Below are 20,367 nucleotides of genomic sequence, written 5' to 3'. Positions count from 1 at the left end.
GAAATCTATTTCCTCCTTAACTATATTCAGTGACTTGGCCTCCACAGCCTTCTGTGATAGAGAATTCCATAGGTTCACCATCCTCTGAGTGAAATAGTTTCTCCTCATCTCAGCCCTAAACGGTCTACCCCATACCCTAAGATTGTGACCTCTTGTTCTAGACCCCCGAACCAGAGGAAATATCATCCCTACATCCAGTCTGTCCATCCCTGTCAGAATTTTGTATGTTTCAATGAGATCTCCTCTCATTCTTCTAAACTGCAGTGAATACAGGTCTAATCGGCCCAATCTCTCCTCATACGACAATCCTGCATCCCAATAATCAGTCTGGTATATCCTTTCCTAGGTAAGGAGGACCAAAATTGCACAAAATACTTCAGGTGTGGTCTCACCAAGACCCTGCACAGTTGCAATAACACATCCTTGCTCCTGTACTCAAATCCTCTCGTAATGAAGGCCAACATACCATTTGCCTTCTTAACTGCATGCTTGCTTTCAGTGATTGGTGTACAAGGACATCTAGGCCACTTTGTACATCAACATTTCCCAATCTATCACCATTTAAATAATACCCTGCCATTTTGTTTTTCCTACCAAAGTCTTCACACTTAACCATATTATACTGTATCTGCCATGTATTTTCCCACTCACTCAACCTGTCTATTTCACCTTGGTGCCTCTTAACAGCCTCCTCATCACTCACATTCCCACCAAATTTCATGTTGTCAGCAAAGTTGGAAATATTGCATTTGGTTCCTTCATCCAAAGCATTGATATATATTGTGAATAGCTGGGGCCCAAGCATTGATCCCTGTGGCACCCCACTAGTCATCACCTGCCATTCCAAAAAAAACCCATTTACTCCTACTCTCTGTTTTCTGTCTGCTAACCAATTCTCAGTCCCTGCCAATATATTACTCCCAATCCCATGTGCTTTAATTTTACACACTAACCTCTTATGTGGAACTTTATCAAAAGCTTTCTGAAAATCCAAATACACCACATCCACTGGTTCTCCCTTATCTATTCTGCTAGTTAAGCAGGTTAATGAATGGGTTAAAGCAGCACACAGATGAATTTCATAAACCTGCCCTTAGCCATTTGTTCTAAATATTACCAACAGAAATTCAACTATCATAATGTCTTCAAAAAGCATTTCAAAGCTTTGTGACAGAAGTTAAAGGGTAGTAGGGAGGTTCACTTCACTGTATTTTGCTACAGTTTGGTGCATTGGCACAACTACAGAGGATAATAAGCAGGAAATAACAGAAACCGATATCTTTAACAGATAAAATATACAATAGACCATAAGTCTCAGTGCATAGCTAAAACAATCGAAACAATATTTGTATTAAAAAAGTACTTTCTTATTGGCTGGGCTGAGGATAACCACAAGCCCTGAAGGTGTTTGAATATTTCCATCATTGGGTGCGATAGTTTTCATTTCAGATTGCTAATTTAGAGGCCATCAGTTAAGGACTTTGAAATAACCCATTCAGCCACTCAAGCCCGTTCCGCCATTCAGTTAGATTATGGCCGATTTGTATCTCAAAACCAGGAGCCTGCCTTGGTTCCAGATCTCTTAACACCCATCCTCAACAGCTTCTCGGAGGAGAGAGTTCCAGATTTTCACTACTCCTAGGGCAGGATTTTCCCGTCGGCGAGCGGGGGGGTGGGGCCTGCTCGCCAACACGTAAAATGACGGGCAGTGACGTTGGGCGGAACTTCCAACATCACCGCGCCCTATTTAAATTTTCCAGTAGGCGGGGGCGCAGCAAAATCAGCTGCATGCCCACCGACCTGTCAATGGCCAATTGAAGCCATTGACAGAGCAATTACACTAATTAATGGACCTGCCCATCCAACCTTAAGGTTGGCGGGTAGGCCAGGAGCCCTGGCAGGAATTAGAAAAAGCATGAAGCCTCATCCACCGGCGGGATGAGGTTTCATGTAGGTTTTTAAAAATTTTAATAAAGTTTTTGTAAAAATTATGGACATATCCCAACTCATGTGACAGTGTCACTTGAGGTGACATGTCAGGGAAATTTTATTTTTCTATTTTTAGCTTTTTTACATTTAGAGCCGATCTCCCTGAGGCTGCACTTAGCCTCAGGGAGATGAATGCGCTCTTTCATGCGCATGCGCGAAAGACCGCACTCTCGATTTTGGGACTCTCCCCCCAGCCCCACCCGCACAGGGAGCGCATAGTGCTTCCGTGCGGACGTCACGCTGGGCGGGCCTTAATTGGCCCGCCCACGTAAAATGGCGCCATGCCCCCGATTGGGGGCGCTGATCGGAAGCGCACCTGTATGCACCCTGACAGGGGAAAATCCTGCCCCTCGTGTGAAAACCTGTTTCCTGACATCACCCCTTAAACAGCTGAGCTCTAATTTTAAGGTTTCGCCCCCTTTACATGGACTTTCCTTGCCTGAGGAACTAATTTCTTTCTATCTAAATTGTCAAAGCCTTTAATGATCTTAAATGCCTCTATTAGATCACCCGTTAATCTATACTCCAGTTTAAACATTTGAACTGTTACAGCCTGAGGGTACAGTTCTACTGTAATCAATTCCTGGCAGTGATTGGAACAGTTAGATACAGCTCTATACAAACACACGTTGAAATCAAATCACAGAAGATGAATCCTAAATGTTTCATGGGTGCCAGTTGGAGCTCACGCTATCTCAGAACTTTTAAATAAGCTGTGGTCACATTAAAAAGCTCATTCAATACATGGACTCTCTGGGCACGTTGTAAACCAGGTTTGGCACTGCATTGGTGTTATACTGGTTGCCCCATAGTCATGAACAGAGAGGCAAATTTGTACATGCCCTGCTGTTTATAGAAACACAACTAATAAAATAATTTAAACATAAAGTCTAATTCCAACAAGGCCAAAAGGAAACTGATAAAAGAAAGTCACAATGGGGGGGGAGGGCGATAGCATAGTGATATTGTTGCTGGACTAATAATCCAGCAAGCCAGCAACCCAGGTTCAAATCCCACCACAGCAGATGGTGGAATTTGAATTCAATAGAAATCTGGAATTAAAAGCCTAATGATGACCATGAAACCATTGTCGATTGCTGCAAAAACCCATCTGGTATACTAATGTCCTTTAGGGAAGGAAATCTATTGTCCTTACCTGGTCTGGCCTACATGTGACTCCAGATCCACACAGCAATATGGTTGACTCCTAAATGCCCTCTTAACTAGGGCAGCTAGGGATGGGTAATAAATGTTGGCCTGGCCAGTGACACCCACATCCCATGAATGAATAAAAAATAATAATATTATTGTTTGTGTCTATTGGACGTTCTGTTCCATGCAACAACAACTTGCATTTAAATAGTGCCTTTAACATAGTAAAACATCCCAAAACCCTTCACTGTGGTGTTAACAGACAAAAATTAACACCAAGCCATGTACTAGGATGGGTGACCAAAATCTTAGTAGAGGTAGATTCTAATGAATGTCCTGGAGGAGACGGAACTAGAGCTAAGGCAGCTGAAGGCACAGCCGTCAACACTGGCGTATTGAAAATCAGGGATGCACAAGTGGCTAGAATTGGAGGAGCGCAGACGTCTCAGAGAGTCATAGTGCTAAGGAGATTTCAAAGGTAAAGGTGAGGCCTAGGAGAGATTTGAAAACAGTGAATAGAAATTTAAATTAGAGGCATTGCCAGATTGCAAGCTAATGTAGGTCGATAAATACAGGACTGTAGGGTGGATGGGACATAATCCAAGTTAGGATACAGGCTTACGTTCATGGAGGGTGCGAGGTGAGAGCCCTTGCAGGAGAGCATTGGAATAGCCAGTCAATGTTAAGGCATTTATTCTGCTAGTGTTAAAATTAACAAAGTAGAATACTCTAACTGTTGAGCTCCTATGAGTGCTATAACCTTGAACACATATAACCCAACTCCAGATTTGAATCAGCAATTCTGAATGTACACACAGGCTATTCATCAATTTAATTATTACTGGTGCCACTTAGTCTTCAGTAATAAAATCCTGCTGAGATTTAGGATTGTACCTTAGGGCATAAAGAAGTCATAATATAACTTTGTACAGTGTTATTAAAACTAGAGTATTCATTCATTTCTTTTCTGAGTAGTTCTTGATGTTGTTAAAAACGTCATCGTTTGTCATCTGGCGAGTTGAAGATCCACATTGGGGATGGCATGGGGAGGCGGCATATTAATATTTCTTTACAGGGAAAGGAGGGAAAATCCCAAAGGGAATGCCTGATTGACTGATTACCCTGGCCAACTCTCTCTACGGGCATACTATGGGCACCTGTGTAACTGGTCAGCTGTCCACCATTTTAGTAAAAGAAATGGGTGTGACTTTAAGAGTAAACACCTCCATTAAAATGACAAAAAGAGCATATTTTATAGAAGAGAGATCATACCGCACAACTGCCAGCTGTGCCTTCCACCTTAATAACATCTTTGGGGGAAAGAAAAGAAAGTTGTGGATATCTGCTCGAAAAAAAGTGCTTAAGTAAAACGCATTGGTCCAAAAATATAAAGAGTTCTCTCAAGTTGAGTCGTCAAAGTGAAACCAGAAGAATGGTTCTGATAGTGCACATTTGCTGCGCATTCAAGCACTCTTTAGATTTTTTTTTCAGTACACATCGGCTGCTTTGCTGCTTAAATAGCAGTTCCAGCTGTCTTTGGCAGAACCTTCTGAAGGGCACACTCTCCCAACAAGCAAAAGCGTGAAGCTGAAAGCTGGGCCACCAAGCATTCATCCCACACACAGGCTGCATAGAAAAACAGCCTGCGTGTGCTGGAATATTCAACTTCAGCAAAGTTGGCATCAGCTGCCTCAAGAATGATTTCTTGCTTACTCTGTTCAAGTGCTTCAACTTGACTTGGAATAACATATACTTCAACGAAATATGGCATACTTCCATGCCAAATGCACGGTATTTAATCTATGGACAAAGCATATTCATTCCCAGTGAGCTATATTTTTACTTTCTTCCCCCCCCAGTTTTCAAGCTGTACGATGACCATCAGCCTATCTGTCAGTGGTACACACAAATTCATCGGAGTGGGAAAAAAAGCACTGAAAATTGTTGGAATAGCATTCAATTCTGACTTTAAATGGACTGACGCGTGCCAGTCAAACTTTCCATACAACGGACCTCATATAAATTTTTCCCATTTTTCTATTTTGAGGAGAAAAGGGGATTTGGAAACTCAAATGTTTACTTCACGTGAGTTGGGTCAAGAACTTAAAAAGCAGATTTCATCTGCTTAGTCCTTGGACTTCACTAAGTGGTGGTTTGTAAGAATGAAAATGGAAACTAGGCTTGTAACTGTGGTAAAACCCAGGGGAAAGAAATACTTCCAAAGAGTATGTGTGAAGATATATATATATATATATATATATATTCACACGCGCACCCCACAGAACAGAAAATAGATTTTTTTTTAAATCCTTCTTAAATTCATAATATTCTCCCAAATTACAAAAAGTCAAAGTTGTGCACTAAAACAGAATGTTACACATCTTAAAACTTAATTCAGCAACTTTGGTCAACCAGACGCCTCAATCAAGCAGAAATTTAGAATTTAGGGTAAGTAAATAAATAGCCCTTTGGAATGTATCAATTGACATTCCAGATGAATTCAGGTTCCATGCACTTTTATCCAGGCTGACGTTACTAAAAATGTCTTTCATTGAGCTTCGTAGATGATGTTTATTATTTTTTGTTAGAAGCAAAATTCCTCATAACTAAAATTATTGCTTTTAAAGTTACAAGCTAAACTGAAGAGCCTTTTCATGGAAACAACTCAGCACAGTAATTTCTCATGAATTAACCCAGAAACATGACACATTTCTACAAACATCACAGATTACATTTTGATCATTTTCAGCATCTATACAGGTGAGTTGACAAAGATGCTTTCCCAAAACATATCTTTTAGATGCTTTGCAAATGCATCCAACAATTTAGCACCAACTGGCTCTAGCTTAGTGTTATTTCCAATCTAGAGTACATACCGAACGCAAGGTAATTACACTTTAAATTAGCAATGAGAGTCCATCTTCACGTTCGAACATCTCAAGGCAATGCCTTGCCTGGGACTCGCACTCATTCTTTCAACTGATCACTCAGCCAAAGCCACGAAACTGGCACCAAGATAGAAAAAAAATTTTAGAGAAGGAAGAAAGTAATGATTAAGCGCCTCACTCCAGCCCAGGGCGTGTGCGAAAATCTTTATCTTTTCCTCAAAAAAGGTTTTTTCAAACGACCCGGACAGTTCGAGTAGGAAAGAGGAAATTTTACAGGCAGCACAAAGGAAATCTGCTCATCGCCTTCCATTGTGGAAAAGAGGGTGTTGCTTCATTCACCGTTTAACACATCTGGCGAAGAGCAATGATTTGTAGCCCAACGTTTAAAAATACAGAAAATCCAGCAACTCTTACCTTTATTGTACTGGCCATTTTAACTCAAAAGGACCTTCTTTTTTTTTAATCTAATATTTTGTTAAAGAAGCTTATGCCCAGTCAGGGCTGTTGAAGTTTTTTTTTTGGAGGCGGCGAGATTGTGCTAAGTCTGGGAAATGAAGTCAGTCTGAAGCAGGAAGAGGTTTCTATTGGTTCTGGCTGGCTTAGCTCTAAGAAACAGGATATTTTGGAGCACAGAGATAAGACTGACCAGAAAACAATGTTGTTTTTCTTGATGCGTAGTTGATGATTTCTTTTTTTTTTCCTCTCTCTCTCTCTGCTGCGTTTCAGAAGTTGATCTTCAAGGCAGGTGTGAGATGATGGTTACATGTCTAATTCGCACAGCTTTGCCACAGGATACAGATGTCATATTGAAACAAGGGCTTAAAATTCTGACCTTAACTCATCTGAAATGGGGGGACTGTGCACTTTATTATTATTATTATGATGATTATCACTCTTTGCTCCCACTAGCATTTTCCTCCCCTTCCTCTTTTGAAGGTGCTGATGCACATTGGTGTAGGGTGCCACAGGTGTAACGGACCTTTGGTATCTCGTCCAAGTGGCCTTTCTTGTCAGTGGGACACATGACAGTTAACCTTGTCCTGCTCTTATTTGACATCCAAGTAAAATTACTTTCCAACATGGGACAAATAAACTAGGTCACATAAAGATCATTACCAAGCACTTACAATACACCAAAGTCCTGCAGGATTACAATCTGCCTTAAAAGAGCCACAGACCTGAAACTACATTGTGGGGGTCATCTAAAATTCCTCCTTCTACTATTTTTGTGATAAGATCATGTGATATAACCCATTTTAAAATTTGGAACAGCTTATCCTCAAGGTCTGTATGATGTGATTAAAAGAAACATGAACAGTCCACATGAACAATGAATTTTTTTTTATTGGACATGTCCGACAAGGGAACTGTGACCAGGTGATGGACTCAGCATCCATAGAGTATTTCAAGCTTTTTAAATGGGAATTAATACATGTAATAAAGTTAGTTCTTTCCTTGCATTAGTCACTTTTTCTATGCATTTGTATCCTGTGATGTTTTGTCTATCACTGCTTATTCCTGCAGCCAGAGCAGTCTGTAATCGACTTTTTCAGCCTCCTCGGTTGCCATAAAATCTCTTTATTGCTGAATATTTCTGGGTAAAGTGATATTACTGAGGATTGATGTTTCCTGTACAAAGTCTGTCCTCTTTGACACTATTCTCAACAACAGAGTAAGGATTTGCTTATTGCCCTCATTGTTTTTGGCTAATGTTACTTTGCTGCTATGCATGTATCCACAACCAAAATTATTGATAAATTGCAAATGACTTTTGGAAGAGGAAATGGATAAGGCTGTTGGGAAACGTTCTGAATATCGCTGTACTAAAGGCATTGTAATTTTATGGGCTGTCCTGAGGAAATGTACAAAGGAAGAAGCAGCTTTCTATTGAAAAACTGAGAGATTTTGTTCTATAGTTGTGAGGTCAGGTCCAGTGTTTTTAGATTTACCATTTTAATAACTGTCTCTGCTTTTACAGTTTGAAAACTAGGGGTTTCCCATGTAAGAATGAGATGAAGGGAATTGTTTTCTTTCAGAGAGTCATTCGTCTGTGGTATTCTCTTCCCCGGAGTTCAGTGGAGGTTAGGCCATTGAATATATTCAAGGTTTATTCAAGGCTGAGTTAGATACAGTTTTGATAGACAAGGGAGTCAAGGGTTATGGTTGTGGGGGTGGTGGGGGGGGGGTGCGGGGGCAGGCAGAAAAATGGACTAGGCCCACATTCAGATCACATGACCTGATAAAATGGCAGAATAGGCTCGAGGGGCTGATTGGCCTGCTCCAGCCCCTAATTCTTGTGGTTGTGTTCTTGGTTATGTCACTGGACTTGAGAACCAGAGGCCTGGACTAATAATTCGGTCAAATAAGGGTTCAAATCACATCACGGCTAGTTGAGGGTTTCTTTAAAATAATTTGGAAATATAAAGCTGATATCAGTAAAGCTGACCATTTGAACTGGCCATGAAGCTGTCATAAAATCCCAACTGGTTCACTAATGTCTGTTTAGGGAAGGCAAACTGCCATTCGCATCCTCTCTGGGCCTATTATGTCTCTCCCACACCAATGGGGTCGACGTTTCACTCCCCTCTGAACTGCCCGCTCAGGTGTATCATCATCTTCTCAGGGCAACTCGCAATGGGCAATAAGTACTGGCCTTGCCAACGATGCCCATGTACTGAGAAAGAATTAATAAAAATGCTTTTCAGAAGACAGTGCAAGATGAGATAGTTGTGGACCAGCAGCAAAGTGACACAACTGACCATTTTTCACCAAAACCTATGTTCTCCCAGCTGAGGTCTACAATTTCATAAATAATTCATTGCAATATAATTAAATCAATTGTTCAATTATTTTATACTTAAGAACCATAGTGAAGAGCCAAAGTTCAGTCTGCTGGACACTACCGAAGTTGCTAAGAATTTGTCAACAAATAATGGTCAGGTGACGCTAACTTGGGTTTGAGGAAGGTCACTAATCATGGGGCAAGATTTCTTCTACTTAATATTTGTGGTGAATCAGTGTAAATAGCATGCCCATACTCTATCTATAAACAAACAAACAGAGCAATCTTCTCCCCAACGTGTCCAAGATTTTAAAAGTAGAGATTACCTATTTTTTGAGCATAGTGATGGCAATGGGGGAACGGGAATGTCACACTACGGAAAGCAGTTGGTAAGGATGTCAATTATAGGCCATAAGTTAGATAGATTTTCTAGAATTTTGTTCAAATTTCCGTGGAGGCAGGGAGTGAATGTGCAGTACCTTCTTTCAGGAGATTAAATAAATTGGCTAAAGCCAGATGAAGGAAGACATGAGAGGATTAAATACTCTAGGACCAGTATTTTATGTCCTATGGGCAGGCACATGCAGCAGCGGGAAGTGTGCCCGCCGACAATTAAACGGGCAATTAAGCCCATTAAGGAGGCAATTGAAAGCGATTTCTCGTGGCCCGTCCACTTTTATGGTTGGTGGATGGGTCAATCGGCCAGGCGGCCTTTACACTTTTGCTCAAATCTCGATCCAGGGCGGGATGAAATCTCCATGGGGAAATAAAATAAAAAGAGATATCCGGGGACTGTTTTTTTAATGAGGTGTGCTTTCAGGTGCTTGATTGTGCTGCATGGACATATTTTGCAGCATTTCTGTCGTTTCCTTTATTCTTTGGAGGTCTGCAGCTCCCTGAGGCAGCTGTCTGCCTTCAGCGAGCTGACCGGAAGCGCTCCCAGCGCCCGTTGACACCTGCCCTCTTCTCACCTCCACCAGCAGTGCTGAGCCCCTCACAGGGCGTGTTTCACGCTGGCTGGCCGTTATTTAGCTAGCCTGAATGAAATCATGGTCAGAGGGCCAATCATGGTCGAGGGCCCATTTCCTGTCTGCTCCCCGGCCCGCCGATCGCACATGCCCGACGAGCGAAAAATTGAGGCCTAGGTGTCAGACATGGTTCAGTTGGTAGCACTCTTGCCTCTGGGTTCAAGTCCCACTTCAGGCCTTGAGCATACAAATCAAGGCTGATATTTTGGGACTGAGGATGTGGTGCACTGTTGGAATTTGGGTGAGAGGTTAAACTAATGGCTCTTCTGTCTTCTCAGATGGATATACAAGATCCCAGAGACCCCACAGTGCGATTTTATAAAGGACAGGGAAGTGGTCCTGGCCAATATTTATTACTTAATTAACCTCAGAAAAACAGATTATTTAATCATTCTCACATGGATGTTTGTGAGAACTAGCTGTGTACAAACTGATGCCATGTTTCTTTCATTACAGCAATGACTACACTTCAAAAAAAAACTTAATTTGCTGTAAACTGCTTAGTCACGCAAGGCATTATGAAAATGCAAAGGAAGCCTTCCTTTATTCTCATTTCATCCTTTATTCTGTTTTCCTTTAAGAAAGAGTTGTTTCTGTCCACTGGGGGTGAACAAGCCGGAAATTAGTACCATCACTTTAGGTGGCACCACATTTATCAGTAGGCAGAACAAGGGCTGGATTCCTGCTCAGACGTACTGGTGCATTACAATCCAACATTGCCCATGGTGGTGGCTGCCAATGCACCCTCAACAGACCTTGGAGCTGTACTCATTCAGGTCCAAAAGAATGGCAGCAGAAAGCCTGCATATTTTGCCTCCAGGGCATTGACAGAAACAGAGCAACACTATGCAACTGTAGAGAAGGAAGAATTGGCAGTAACCTGGGTAGCAGAGAGATTCCCTGACTACTTGATGGGTTTATCATTCCAAATTGAGACTGACCATAAACCATTGGTCACCCCCTTGAATTCCACAAAAATCATCAAAATGCCCCTACACATCCAACATTTCAGGCTTAGGTTGATGTGTTCCAGTACACAGCAGTGCACATGCCAGGGAAATTGCAGGTGACTCCCTATCCAAAGTTACGGTGGATCATGCCATTACCCAGGACTGCATACTTGTTTTCTAGCTGGAAACAATCAATCTTAATGAATTCCCTACCAATCTCTGAATGAAAGCTTCAAGAAGTCCAAAAAGCACAGGAGGAGGGTGCGGAGTGTGCCCAAGTCAGGAAGTTTTGCCAAGAAGGTTGGTCAAAATACAGTCCAACTGACCAGCTCTTACAAAAATACCACGAACAACGAAAGCATCTAATGATAGTGGATGATCTTCTGGTCTTTAATTCCCCCCTGATAATACCCAAGATTATGAGGGAGGAGATTCTTCATAGAATCCATGGTGGTCACCTGGGAATGGTGAAGTGTAGAGCATATCCACATCAATCTGTGTGGTGGCTAGGCATTTCAAAGGCAATTCAAGATTTTGTCTTGTCCTGCCACACTTGTGCAATCAATAGCCCGCTACCACAAAGCCTTTATTACCATCCAGCTTCCCAGATAGACCTTGGAAAAGATTGGGACTGGGACTGGGACTGGACCACTTTGGCTTTTGCAGTAAAGCATACCTCAATATCATTGACTGTTACCCCAGGTAAAACCTACCAGACTCCACACTACGATGACTGAGACTGTGATAAGGGGGTTACAGAACATATTCTTCGCACACAAGTTTCCGGATGAAGTTGTTTCAGATAACGGGCCGCAATTTGTAAATGAACACTTCAAAAAATTTACAGACAACTGCGGATCACCCATGTTACCAGTTCTCCTCTCTGCCCACAGGCCAATGGAGAGGCTGTAAGAACCATGAAGACTATCAAAATGTTAATGACCAAGACGACCATAAAAGAGTGAGAAACATAGAGGCCGGCCAACGTGAGAAACAGAAGAATTGGTATAACTTCAGGCGTAGAGCCAAGACTCTAGCCCCCTTAATGCCAGGCCAGAAGGTGTGGATTCAGGATTGAAACTCTGAAGGCACAGTGCTTTTAAGTGTCCCCTTCACTTTTAAACCCGCTGATGGGGGAACGTAAAATCCAACCCTATGAACCAGATTTTCACTATCAAGGCGGATACCACGAGTCAGGAAATTTCCCATCTTGGCATGCCAACCTCAGTTTAAATGACCCAACACATGCAATTTTCACTCCCGGGAGGTGGATGCAGGATTAAGGCGGGCCAGCCAACCACAGAAGCAGAGCGGAGGTGGTCATGGGGTCAGGCGAATGCCACAATAGGCTGGCTAGAAGGCCTACCTTGGTTCTCTGGTACTTCATCCCAGTTGTTTTAAGAGCTGTTAGATCCTCTAATCCTCACTCCTTGCACGCCCTCACCTCCCACCTACTCCCCATATCAACTCATGCCCCCATATCACTTCCCTGCCACCTTAGACCCCCATGCCCCATCCATGCCAATTCATGCCCCCATGCCACCATCATAATTTTAAATTCAATATCACCGTGGTAAGACCTGGAGATGAAAAAATATAAACTATTGGAGCTCATACATACTTAATATGGAAAAAGTTTCATTCATGAAAACCATTCAATTATTTTATATCCCCTCAAGTATTAAATCTGTTATGAAAACAAACAAAGTTCTATTAAGTGACCACATTAAAGACAGCTAGCCCTTTAATGGTGTCTTAAAACTGTCAATCAAAATGGGAACTCAGCCTTTGCTGAGATAAATGCTTTTGGAGCTTTTGAAACTCAACCAAGCATTCACAATGACCTCAGGTGTAATTACAGCCCTTGGGAAATTTCAACAGTAAACTCTATTGAAATTGCAGGAATAGATGGTAATGGCTTTTCCTAACCTACATCAGATGGCTTGTCAATAAAATTAGCCCAGCAGCCAGTGTTTGTTTTAACTCTAACTGACTAGTGCAGCCTGTTTATTGTAGTAATTTTTAAAGGGCTGGGGATTTAAATAAATTCCAATCATGACACTTAAACAGACCTTACCCAAGCTTGAACAGCATTTATGTGTCCTCCATAAATTTGTGACTCCCACACTGTGGATTAAGGCCCTTAGACCAACGGAATTGGGGTATGTTTGAACCCAGCACCAATTTCAAATGGCCCTGCTGAGCTCAGGTGTCCTGCCTGTTTGGGTGACACCGTGCCCCCTTCCCCCTGTAGGCAAAAATGGGATCTGTCAGAAATGGGGGTGGGGCTTCCACACTCGAGTTCCACTGGCATTTTGAAAGGTCTCCAGAGTTGACCCGACTCTGTGAAAACCTTATATGAACACATATTTTGGTTCTGTCCTCACAAAAGAGGACACAATAATTTCCCAGAAATGTTAGGGAACCAAGGATCTAGTGAGAGGGAGGAATTGAAGCAAATCAGTATTAGTAAAAAATGTGCTAGAGAAATTAATGGGGTTAAAGGCTGAAAAATCCCCAGGGTCTGATAATCTACACCCCAGAGTACTAAATGAAGTGGTCCTGGAAATATTGGATGCATTGGTGGTCATCTTCCAAAATTCTACAGACGCTGGAGCAGTTCCTACAGATTGGAGGGTGGCAAATGTGACCCTACTATTTAAAAAAGGAGGGAGAGAAAAAACAGAGAATTACAAGCCAGTTGGCCTAACCTCAGTAGTGGGGAAAATGCTAGAGTCTAGTATAAAAGATATGGTAACAGAACACTTGGAAAGCATTAACGGGATTAGACAAAGTCAGCATGGGTTTATGAAAGGGAAATCATGCTTAACTAATCTACTGGAGTCTTTTGAGGGTGTAACTAGTAGAATAGATAAGGGAGAACTAGTGGATGTGATGCATTCAGATTTCAAGAAGGCTTTTAATAAGGTCCCACACAAGAGTCTAGTGGGCAAAATCAAAGCACATGGGATCGGGGGTAATATACTGGCATGGATTGAGAATTGATTGAGAGATCAGGTGCAGAGAGTGAGAATAAATGGGTCTTTTTCTGGGTGGCAGGCGGTGACTAGTGGTGTACCGCAGGGATCAGTGCTTTGGCCCCAGCTATTCACGATATATATAAATGACTTAGATGAGGGAACCAAATGCAATATTTCCAAGTTTGCTGACAACATAAAGCTGCGTGGGGTTGTGAGTTGTGAGGAGGACTCAAGGAGGCTTCAGGGCGATCTAGACAAGTTGTGTGTGTGGGCAAACGCATGGCAGATGCAGTATAATGTGGATACATGTGAATTTATATGCTTCGGTGTGAAAAACAGAATGGCAGGGTATTATTTAAATGGTGATATATTGGGAAATGTGGATGTACGAAGGAATCGGGGTGTCCTTGTACACCAGTCAATGAAAGTAAACAGGCAGGTGCAGCAAGCAATTAGGAAGGCAAATGGTATGTTGGCCTTCATTGCAAGAGAATTTGAGTTCAGAAGTAAGGATGTCTTACTGCAGTTATACAGGACCTTGGTGAGACCACACCTGGAGTATTGCATACAGTTTTGGTCTCCCTGCCTAAGAAAGGATATACTTGCCATAGAGGGAGTGTGGCAAAAGTTCACTAGACTGATACCAGGGATAGCAGGACTGTTGTATGAGTAGAGATTGGTTCAACTGGGCCTGTATTCATGAAAGTTTAGAAGAATGAGAGGGGGTCTGATTGAAAAGTATAGAATTCTAACAGGGCTGGACAGACTGGATACAGGGAGGATGCTTCCCCTGGTAGGGAGTCTAGAACCAGGGGCCATAGTCTCAGGCTATGGGGCAGGCCATTTAGGACTTAGATGAGGAAAAATGTCTTCACTCAGAGGATGGTCAACCTGTGGAATTCTCTACCATAGAAGGCTGTGGAGGCCAGGTCACTGAGTATATTCAAGAAAGAAATTGATAATTTTTTGGATATTAGGGGCATCAGGAGGTATGGAGAGAAAGCGGGAATATGGTGTTAAGATAGTGGATCGGGATTGATCATGCTGAATTGTGGAGCAGGCTCGAAGGGCTGAATGGCCTACTCCTGCTCCTAGTTTCTATGTTTCAATGTTTCCCCTATGTGTCTGGTTGGGGTGGGAGTAAAGAGGGTTGATGGTGTGCAGAAGTTGTAACATGTGAGAATAGGACAAGCTCGATAGACCAGATGCTCTTTACCTGTGCTTTTGTTGTATGTTCATATGTCTGTATGCTAGGGCTGTGTTTACATTTCAATTGTACTATCAGGGTTGCAGAGGAGGGAGCCTTGCTTCACTTTCTTAGCATTAGTGTGAAGCAAAACCTCGATGTGCCAATGCTGTAGTTATGGAGCAAATGCAACCTAGGGTGACATCGGTGACAGTCGTAAAACTAAAGGAACTGCCCTGGGTGTGGGCGGGGTGAGAACCGGACAAGAAGAGAGAGATACCAGAGATTGCAAACAAGCAACTTATATTTACCTATAATTGGCACAATAACATGTCTCGCACCAACACATATCTTAAGAAGCATTGCCACCTGAACTATGAAGGAATCTACAATTATCTCATATGGTTGGAGCCCCTGATCAATTCCATTACTCAGCATCCACAAATAAAGGTTCTTTCAGAATCATCAACACTCACAAGTCAATGTAACTTTGAAATGAAGCAAGTACACTTTAAGTTGTTAATATTACTTTCACCCTGAATAAGATGACTGTGAAAAGTTTTATAAAATTAGAGCTACTCTTTATAGTTGAAGGATAAAAATAATAACTTCCTCATTTCTAACAATTTCAACACAATTGGGCCTGGGGCTGCAGTTAGAAGCAAAAAAAAAGCAGCAGCATTTTGTAATAACTGCTGCAGGCCATGATCCACGTTTCCTGCTGATTAGAAAGCTGAACTAAACTGAGCTGAAAACTGAACCAGACAGGTGAAAAAGGTGCTTCAGCTCCCTCCAGACACATACATATGCTTAAGAGCCTCCCACTGTCTAGAGCAGACTTCATTTGTACAAACTGGACGCATAAGAGTTCTGTGGGGTTACAATAGGGTATGTGGGAAGAACTACTGAATAAATTCTGAAACCCATGAGATTCTGCTGGGAATGTACCGCTGCTGAAACATGAACTTCTCTTTCTCTTTCAGGCACTGATTAACTTGCTTTGCGTTTGCAGAATTTTCAGGTTTTAGTTCAGATTTCCAGTAGTAGTATTTTTAGGGTTTAGGGATTAAAATTGGTGCCGTACTCACATGAACCCCTTAAGCTCAAACAAAATGCCTCACTGCAGTATTGTATTACAGAATGTGTTAAAACACAATAGAAAGGAGTTTTTCTACAAACATATCAAGCCTTTGTATTAGGAAAGTTCTGCGTTTGTTTTTCTCTCTAAAGCTGAGTTCTCTGAATCTTTCTGGTGTCTATATTGGCTAGAAATCTGCATTAAGAACTCGCCATTTAATTGGTCGTAAATATTTCAAGTGAGAATAGTTCCTAAATTGATAAGAGAATACGACAGTGCATTTCGGAATGAGTTTGGAGAATCAAAGTACCTTCACAGGATGCAAGGATCCCTCAGGTCAGAATTGGTTCCCTTGGATAATCGTGAAAAGAAACAAAATGAATATAGTGCCACTCTGATCAAACTGAAGAAATAGTTGGCTGAAAAGGCTCAGCAATGTTCAATGTTCCAGGGGGAAGCCAAAAGATATAAGAAGGAGACAGAAGGACTGAAGAATCAGCTGATTGAAACAAAAGAAGCATTAGAAGCTTTCCAAGATGCAAGTGGGTAATGAAGCCGTGAGCAGAATCTTCTATTTGGCGAGCGGGGGCGGGCCCCGCACACTGACAAGTAAAATGACGCACGGTGACATCGGGCGTGCATCCTGATGTCACCGCACGTCATTCTGATCTTCCATTCGGCTGCGCGCCCGCTGAACTGTCAAAAGTCTGCTAAGGCCATTAATCAAACAATTAAGCCAATCGAGAAAGCTGCCCATCCAACCTTAAGATTGGCGGGGGGGCAGGCGAAGAGCCTAGGCGGCTTTCGCATTTATCATGAAACCTCATCCACGGGCAGGATGGGGTTTCGTGAAGGGTTTATAACATTAATAAATATTTTTGGGACATTTGAAAAACATGTCCCAGCCTATGTGACACTGTCACATGAGGGAACATGTGTAAATGATTTTTTAGCTTCTTTATTTAAAATTCACATTATGAAATTAATCTTCCTGAGGCAGCTCCACACTTGCCTACACCCGTTCCCAACCGGCCCGCCTGATGGGGAGAAAATTCTCCCCCATAAGTAGCTCAACCACCCAACCGAACCGAGTTAAGGTTTCACCAGAGAGACATTTGGTTTACTGTGAAATCAAAGTGAAGGACGAGGCAAAACTGCAGCAAACAAAAGATGAAAAGACAGAAAGCAAATCAGAAAGGCCAATAGGCTATGTCTCCAGAACCCTCTCTGCAGCCAAGAAGGGTTATTCACAACTTGAAAAGGAAGGATCATCAGTAATATTTGGAGTGTAGAAATTCCATCAGTATCTGTATGGATGACATTTCACAATAGTGTCAGACCATAAACCACTAATGGGCTTATTTAGTGAGGATAAAGCCATTCCACCAATAACCTCAGTGAGAATTCAACATTGGGCTTTGATTTTATTGGCCTGCGAGTACACCTTTATGCACTGTCCTGGTGTGTATATTGCAAATGCAGACAGACTCTGTCATCTTCCGTTACCAGATAGCATTGTATATGCTCCACTGCCACAAGAAGGTGTCCTTGTGTTGAATTTCTTGGACTCTTCGCCTGTATGTGCGAAGCAAATAAAGAATTAATCAGATAGGGGTCCAGTTTTGTCAGAAGTCTGAGATTGCAAGGAGGGTCAAATTTACCAGCGTCTGGGGAGATAAGACCATTCCACGCCCATAAAACAGAGTTAAGTTGTCAATATGGAACCTTGTGTAGGGGTCAAGGGTCGTCGTCCCTTCACAAAGAAGAGAACCACCCTTGACAGCTTCACAGTGCACATCCAGGCATTTCAAGATGAAAATGCTTGCGCGAAGCTATGTCTGGTGGCCAGGCATAGACAGTGACATTGAAAGCATGGTCAAGCACTGTCTCCATTGTCAGCAACAATAGAAGTTGCCTGTTTCACCTTCACTGCATCCGTGGAAGTGGCCTGAACGACCCTGGGTTAGAGTACATATTGATTATGTAGGTCTATATTTAGGTACCATGTTTTTATTGATCATCGGTCCGCATTCTAAGTGGGGGATGGGTGTGTATGAAGTTAGATCACCGACATCATGTGCAGCTATTGAAAACTGTGGCAATGTTTTAGTATACATGGCCTACCAGAAGTCATTGTTTTGGATAATGCTACTGTCTTCACTAGTGAGGAATTTCAGAGAATCATGAGTTTAAATGGAATTTAACATATTAAAACAGCGCCATATCATCCCTCATCAAATGGGCCAGCTGAAAGAGCAGTGCAAACTTTCAAATCAGGAATGAAGAAGTTATCCAAAGGTAGTTTCACGTTTTCTTCTAAATTATCGTACAACTCCTCATGCAACTATAGGTTCAACAGCATCTGAGTTACTGATGAAGTGCCACCTATGTACAAGATCAAGTCTGGTGTTTCCAAACTTGGAGGGGAAGGTAGAGAAGAATCAGAGTGGTCTGAAATTGAATCACGCTATTCATAGCAAAGCTCGAAGATTTACTATGGGAGGTACAGTTTCCTGTGGAATTTTGGAAATGGTCCTAGTTGGGTTCCTGGTGTAATTGTCTCTGAGACTAGACCCTTGTCATTCCAAGTGGAAGTGGAAGACTGGATCATTCAAAAACATGTGGATCATCTAAGGAGTAGAGAGACATTCCAACAACCACCTATTCCACCTGTAATTGTTGTCAAACCTTTAATCCCCGAGGTGATAGATTGACCTAGAATAGACATGCCTGATGTCTCCGTTGAATTATCTAATCCTGAACTGCCAATTTCTAAGATGTCCCTAACGCTGCAGTTCCTAATCATATCGATCCAGTGGGAGAATCGTAAGTGGTCGGGCTAGACCGCTCTAACCGAATTAGAAAACCACCTCAGAGGCTTAATCTTTAACCGCATGACCTTGTAAACTTTAATCACATGACCCATGTATATATGTATATGTTGTGGATTAAAATATTATTTGTAAATAGAAAATGTAAAAAAAACTAAAGGGGGAAGAAACGTAGTGATTGTACGTATAACCTTTCTTACTGCCTTTAGGGGTCACATGATTGTTCTGATGAATGAGCCCTAAGTGCAGGTAATCTTAGGGACAAGAGTTTTCTAGTTATGGACCTGTTTCAAGCATGTAGTTTCTAAAAGAGCTCTGTAATAGTTATCTGTTTCAAGTAAGAAAGCTGTCCGGTAAATCAAGTTCATTACAATAACCAATAAGCCATATGATAACAATGGCAAGTGTGGAACTGCTGAGAAAAACAAACCTATTCAGAAAAGTTATTTGAAAAGAAATTGCTGTTCCTACAACTGTATGTGACAAAAGTGTCACTCACACATACTATTACAGTATCAATAACAGGGGCTTCAAACACTTCACACCTCTTAATCTTGTCCAAATAAATGTTGAGTCATTGCTAAAAGAGTCCACAGAAAGAAGAACTTATTATAAAGAAGACAATCAAGTAACATCAACATAAAAGCAAAATACTGCGGATGCTGAAAATCTGAAATAAAAACAGAAAATGCTGCAAAAACTCAGCAGGTCTGGCAGCATCGGTGGAGAAACAGAGTTAACATTTCGAGTCTGTGTGACTCTTCTTCAGAGTAATGTCAATAGTTCACTTCACTTGTAAAAACAGATTCTCTACTGAGCTAATGTTTTTATTGGTCCAGGCTCTCAGTGAAGCATGCAAAATGAGGACAGGGTCGAAACCCAAATGGCCAGACACTCTTTTTTTCTAATTATTCAGCTGACCTCTCCTTGGTCTATTTACAGTCATTTTAAACTAATTTAACCTACTTTATTTTTCTTAACCTTTTCCTATAAGTAACTAAATTTTGAACTGTTCGCATGGTTCCTCTCATCCATTTTACAGGTGGGATCAGGCTTTCAATTAGAACTTGTTTTTTGATTGGCTTAATACTGGTATAAAATGCTCAATTTCAGCCAATCGCAAGTTCTGACACCGAATGCCATCTTGAATGTGAAAAGACCAATTTCTGATGAATATTTGCACATCAGACAGTGAGGTGGTTTGGCAAACAAATGAACTTGACTCTGGCCCTCTGGAAAGTATCCAGCTCCATGCAATTATTAATTCTAATTTAGATATGTCTCTGAAATAAAGGTGATGTGGTGTGTGGGAGGAAGGAGCTTGTGGAGCTTCAGATTTGGAAGTTTATGAGAAGTGAGCATTCAAAGAACCAGAATAAACAGCATTATTAGGAGGAGTTAGGAGGGGTGAGTGCAGTGGGTTTAGGTTAAAAAAAAAATGCTTTTTGATATCTATTCACTCAACCAAGTGTAGTTCGCTGTTCTGTAGCCTCTTCCACAGT

At 41.8% G+C, this 20,367-nt stretch overlaps 1 protein-coding gene across 5 annotated transcripts in view; it reads right to left on the bottom strand.

Moving 5' to 3' along the window:
• Positions 1-20,367, bottom strand: part of erg (ETS transcription factor ERG) — a 276,979-nt gene that overhangs the window by 140,858 nt on the left and 115,754 nt on the right. For 2 of the 5 annotated variants that reach the window (XM_078560285.1, XM_078560287.1), the window contains exon 1: positions 6,444-6,587. The exons of 1 other annotated variant lie outside the window; for it this stretch is intronic. In XM_078560285.1, coding sequence (XP_078416411.1) covers positions 6,444-6,461 — 18 coding nt within the window. In that variant the 5' untranslated portion in view covers positions 6,462-6,587. Of the gene's footprint in view, positions 1-6,017; positions 6,178-6,207; positions 6,332-6,443; positions 6,588-20,367 lie in introns of those variants that run through there. 2 more of the 5 variants (XM_078560288.1, XM_078560290.1) reach the window with 2 other exon arrangements.

The sequence above is a fragment of the Cetorhinus maximus genome, chromosome 16 (assembly GCF_964194155.1).
Source record: "Cetorhinus maximus chromosome 16, sCetMax3.hap1.1, whole genome shotgun sequence".
Classification (NCBI taxonomy): domain Eukaryota; kingdom Metazoa; phylum Chordata; class Chondrichthyes; order Lamniformes; family Cetorhinidae; genus Cetorhinus; species Cetorhinus maximus.
This window is presented reverse-complemented; position numbering and strand designations above follow the sequence as displayed.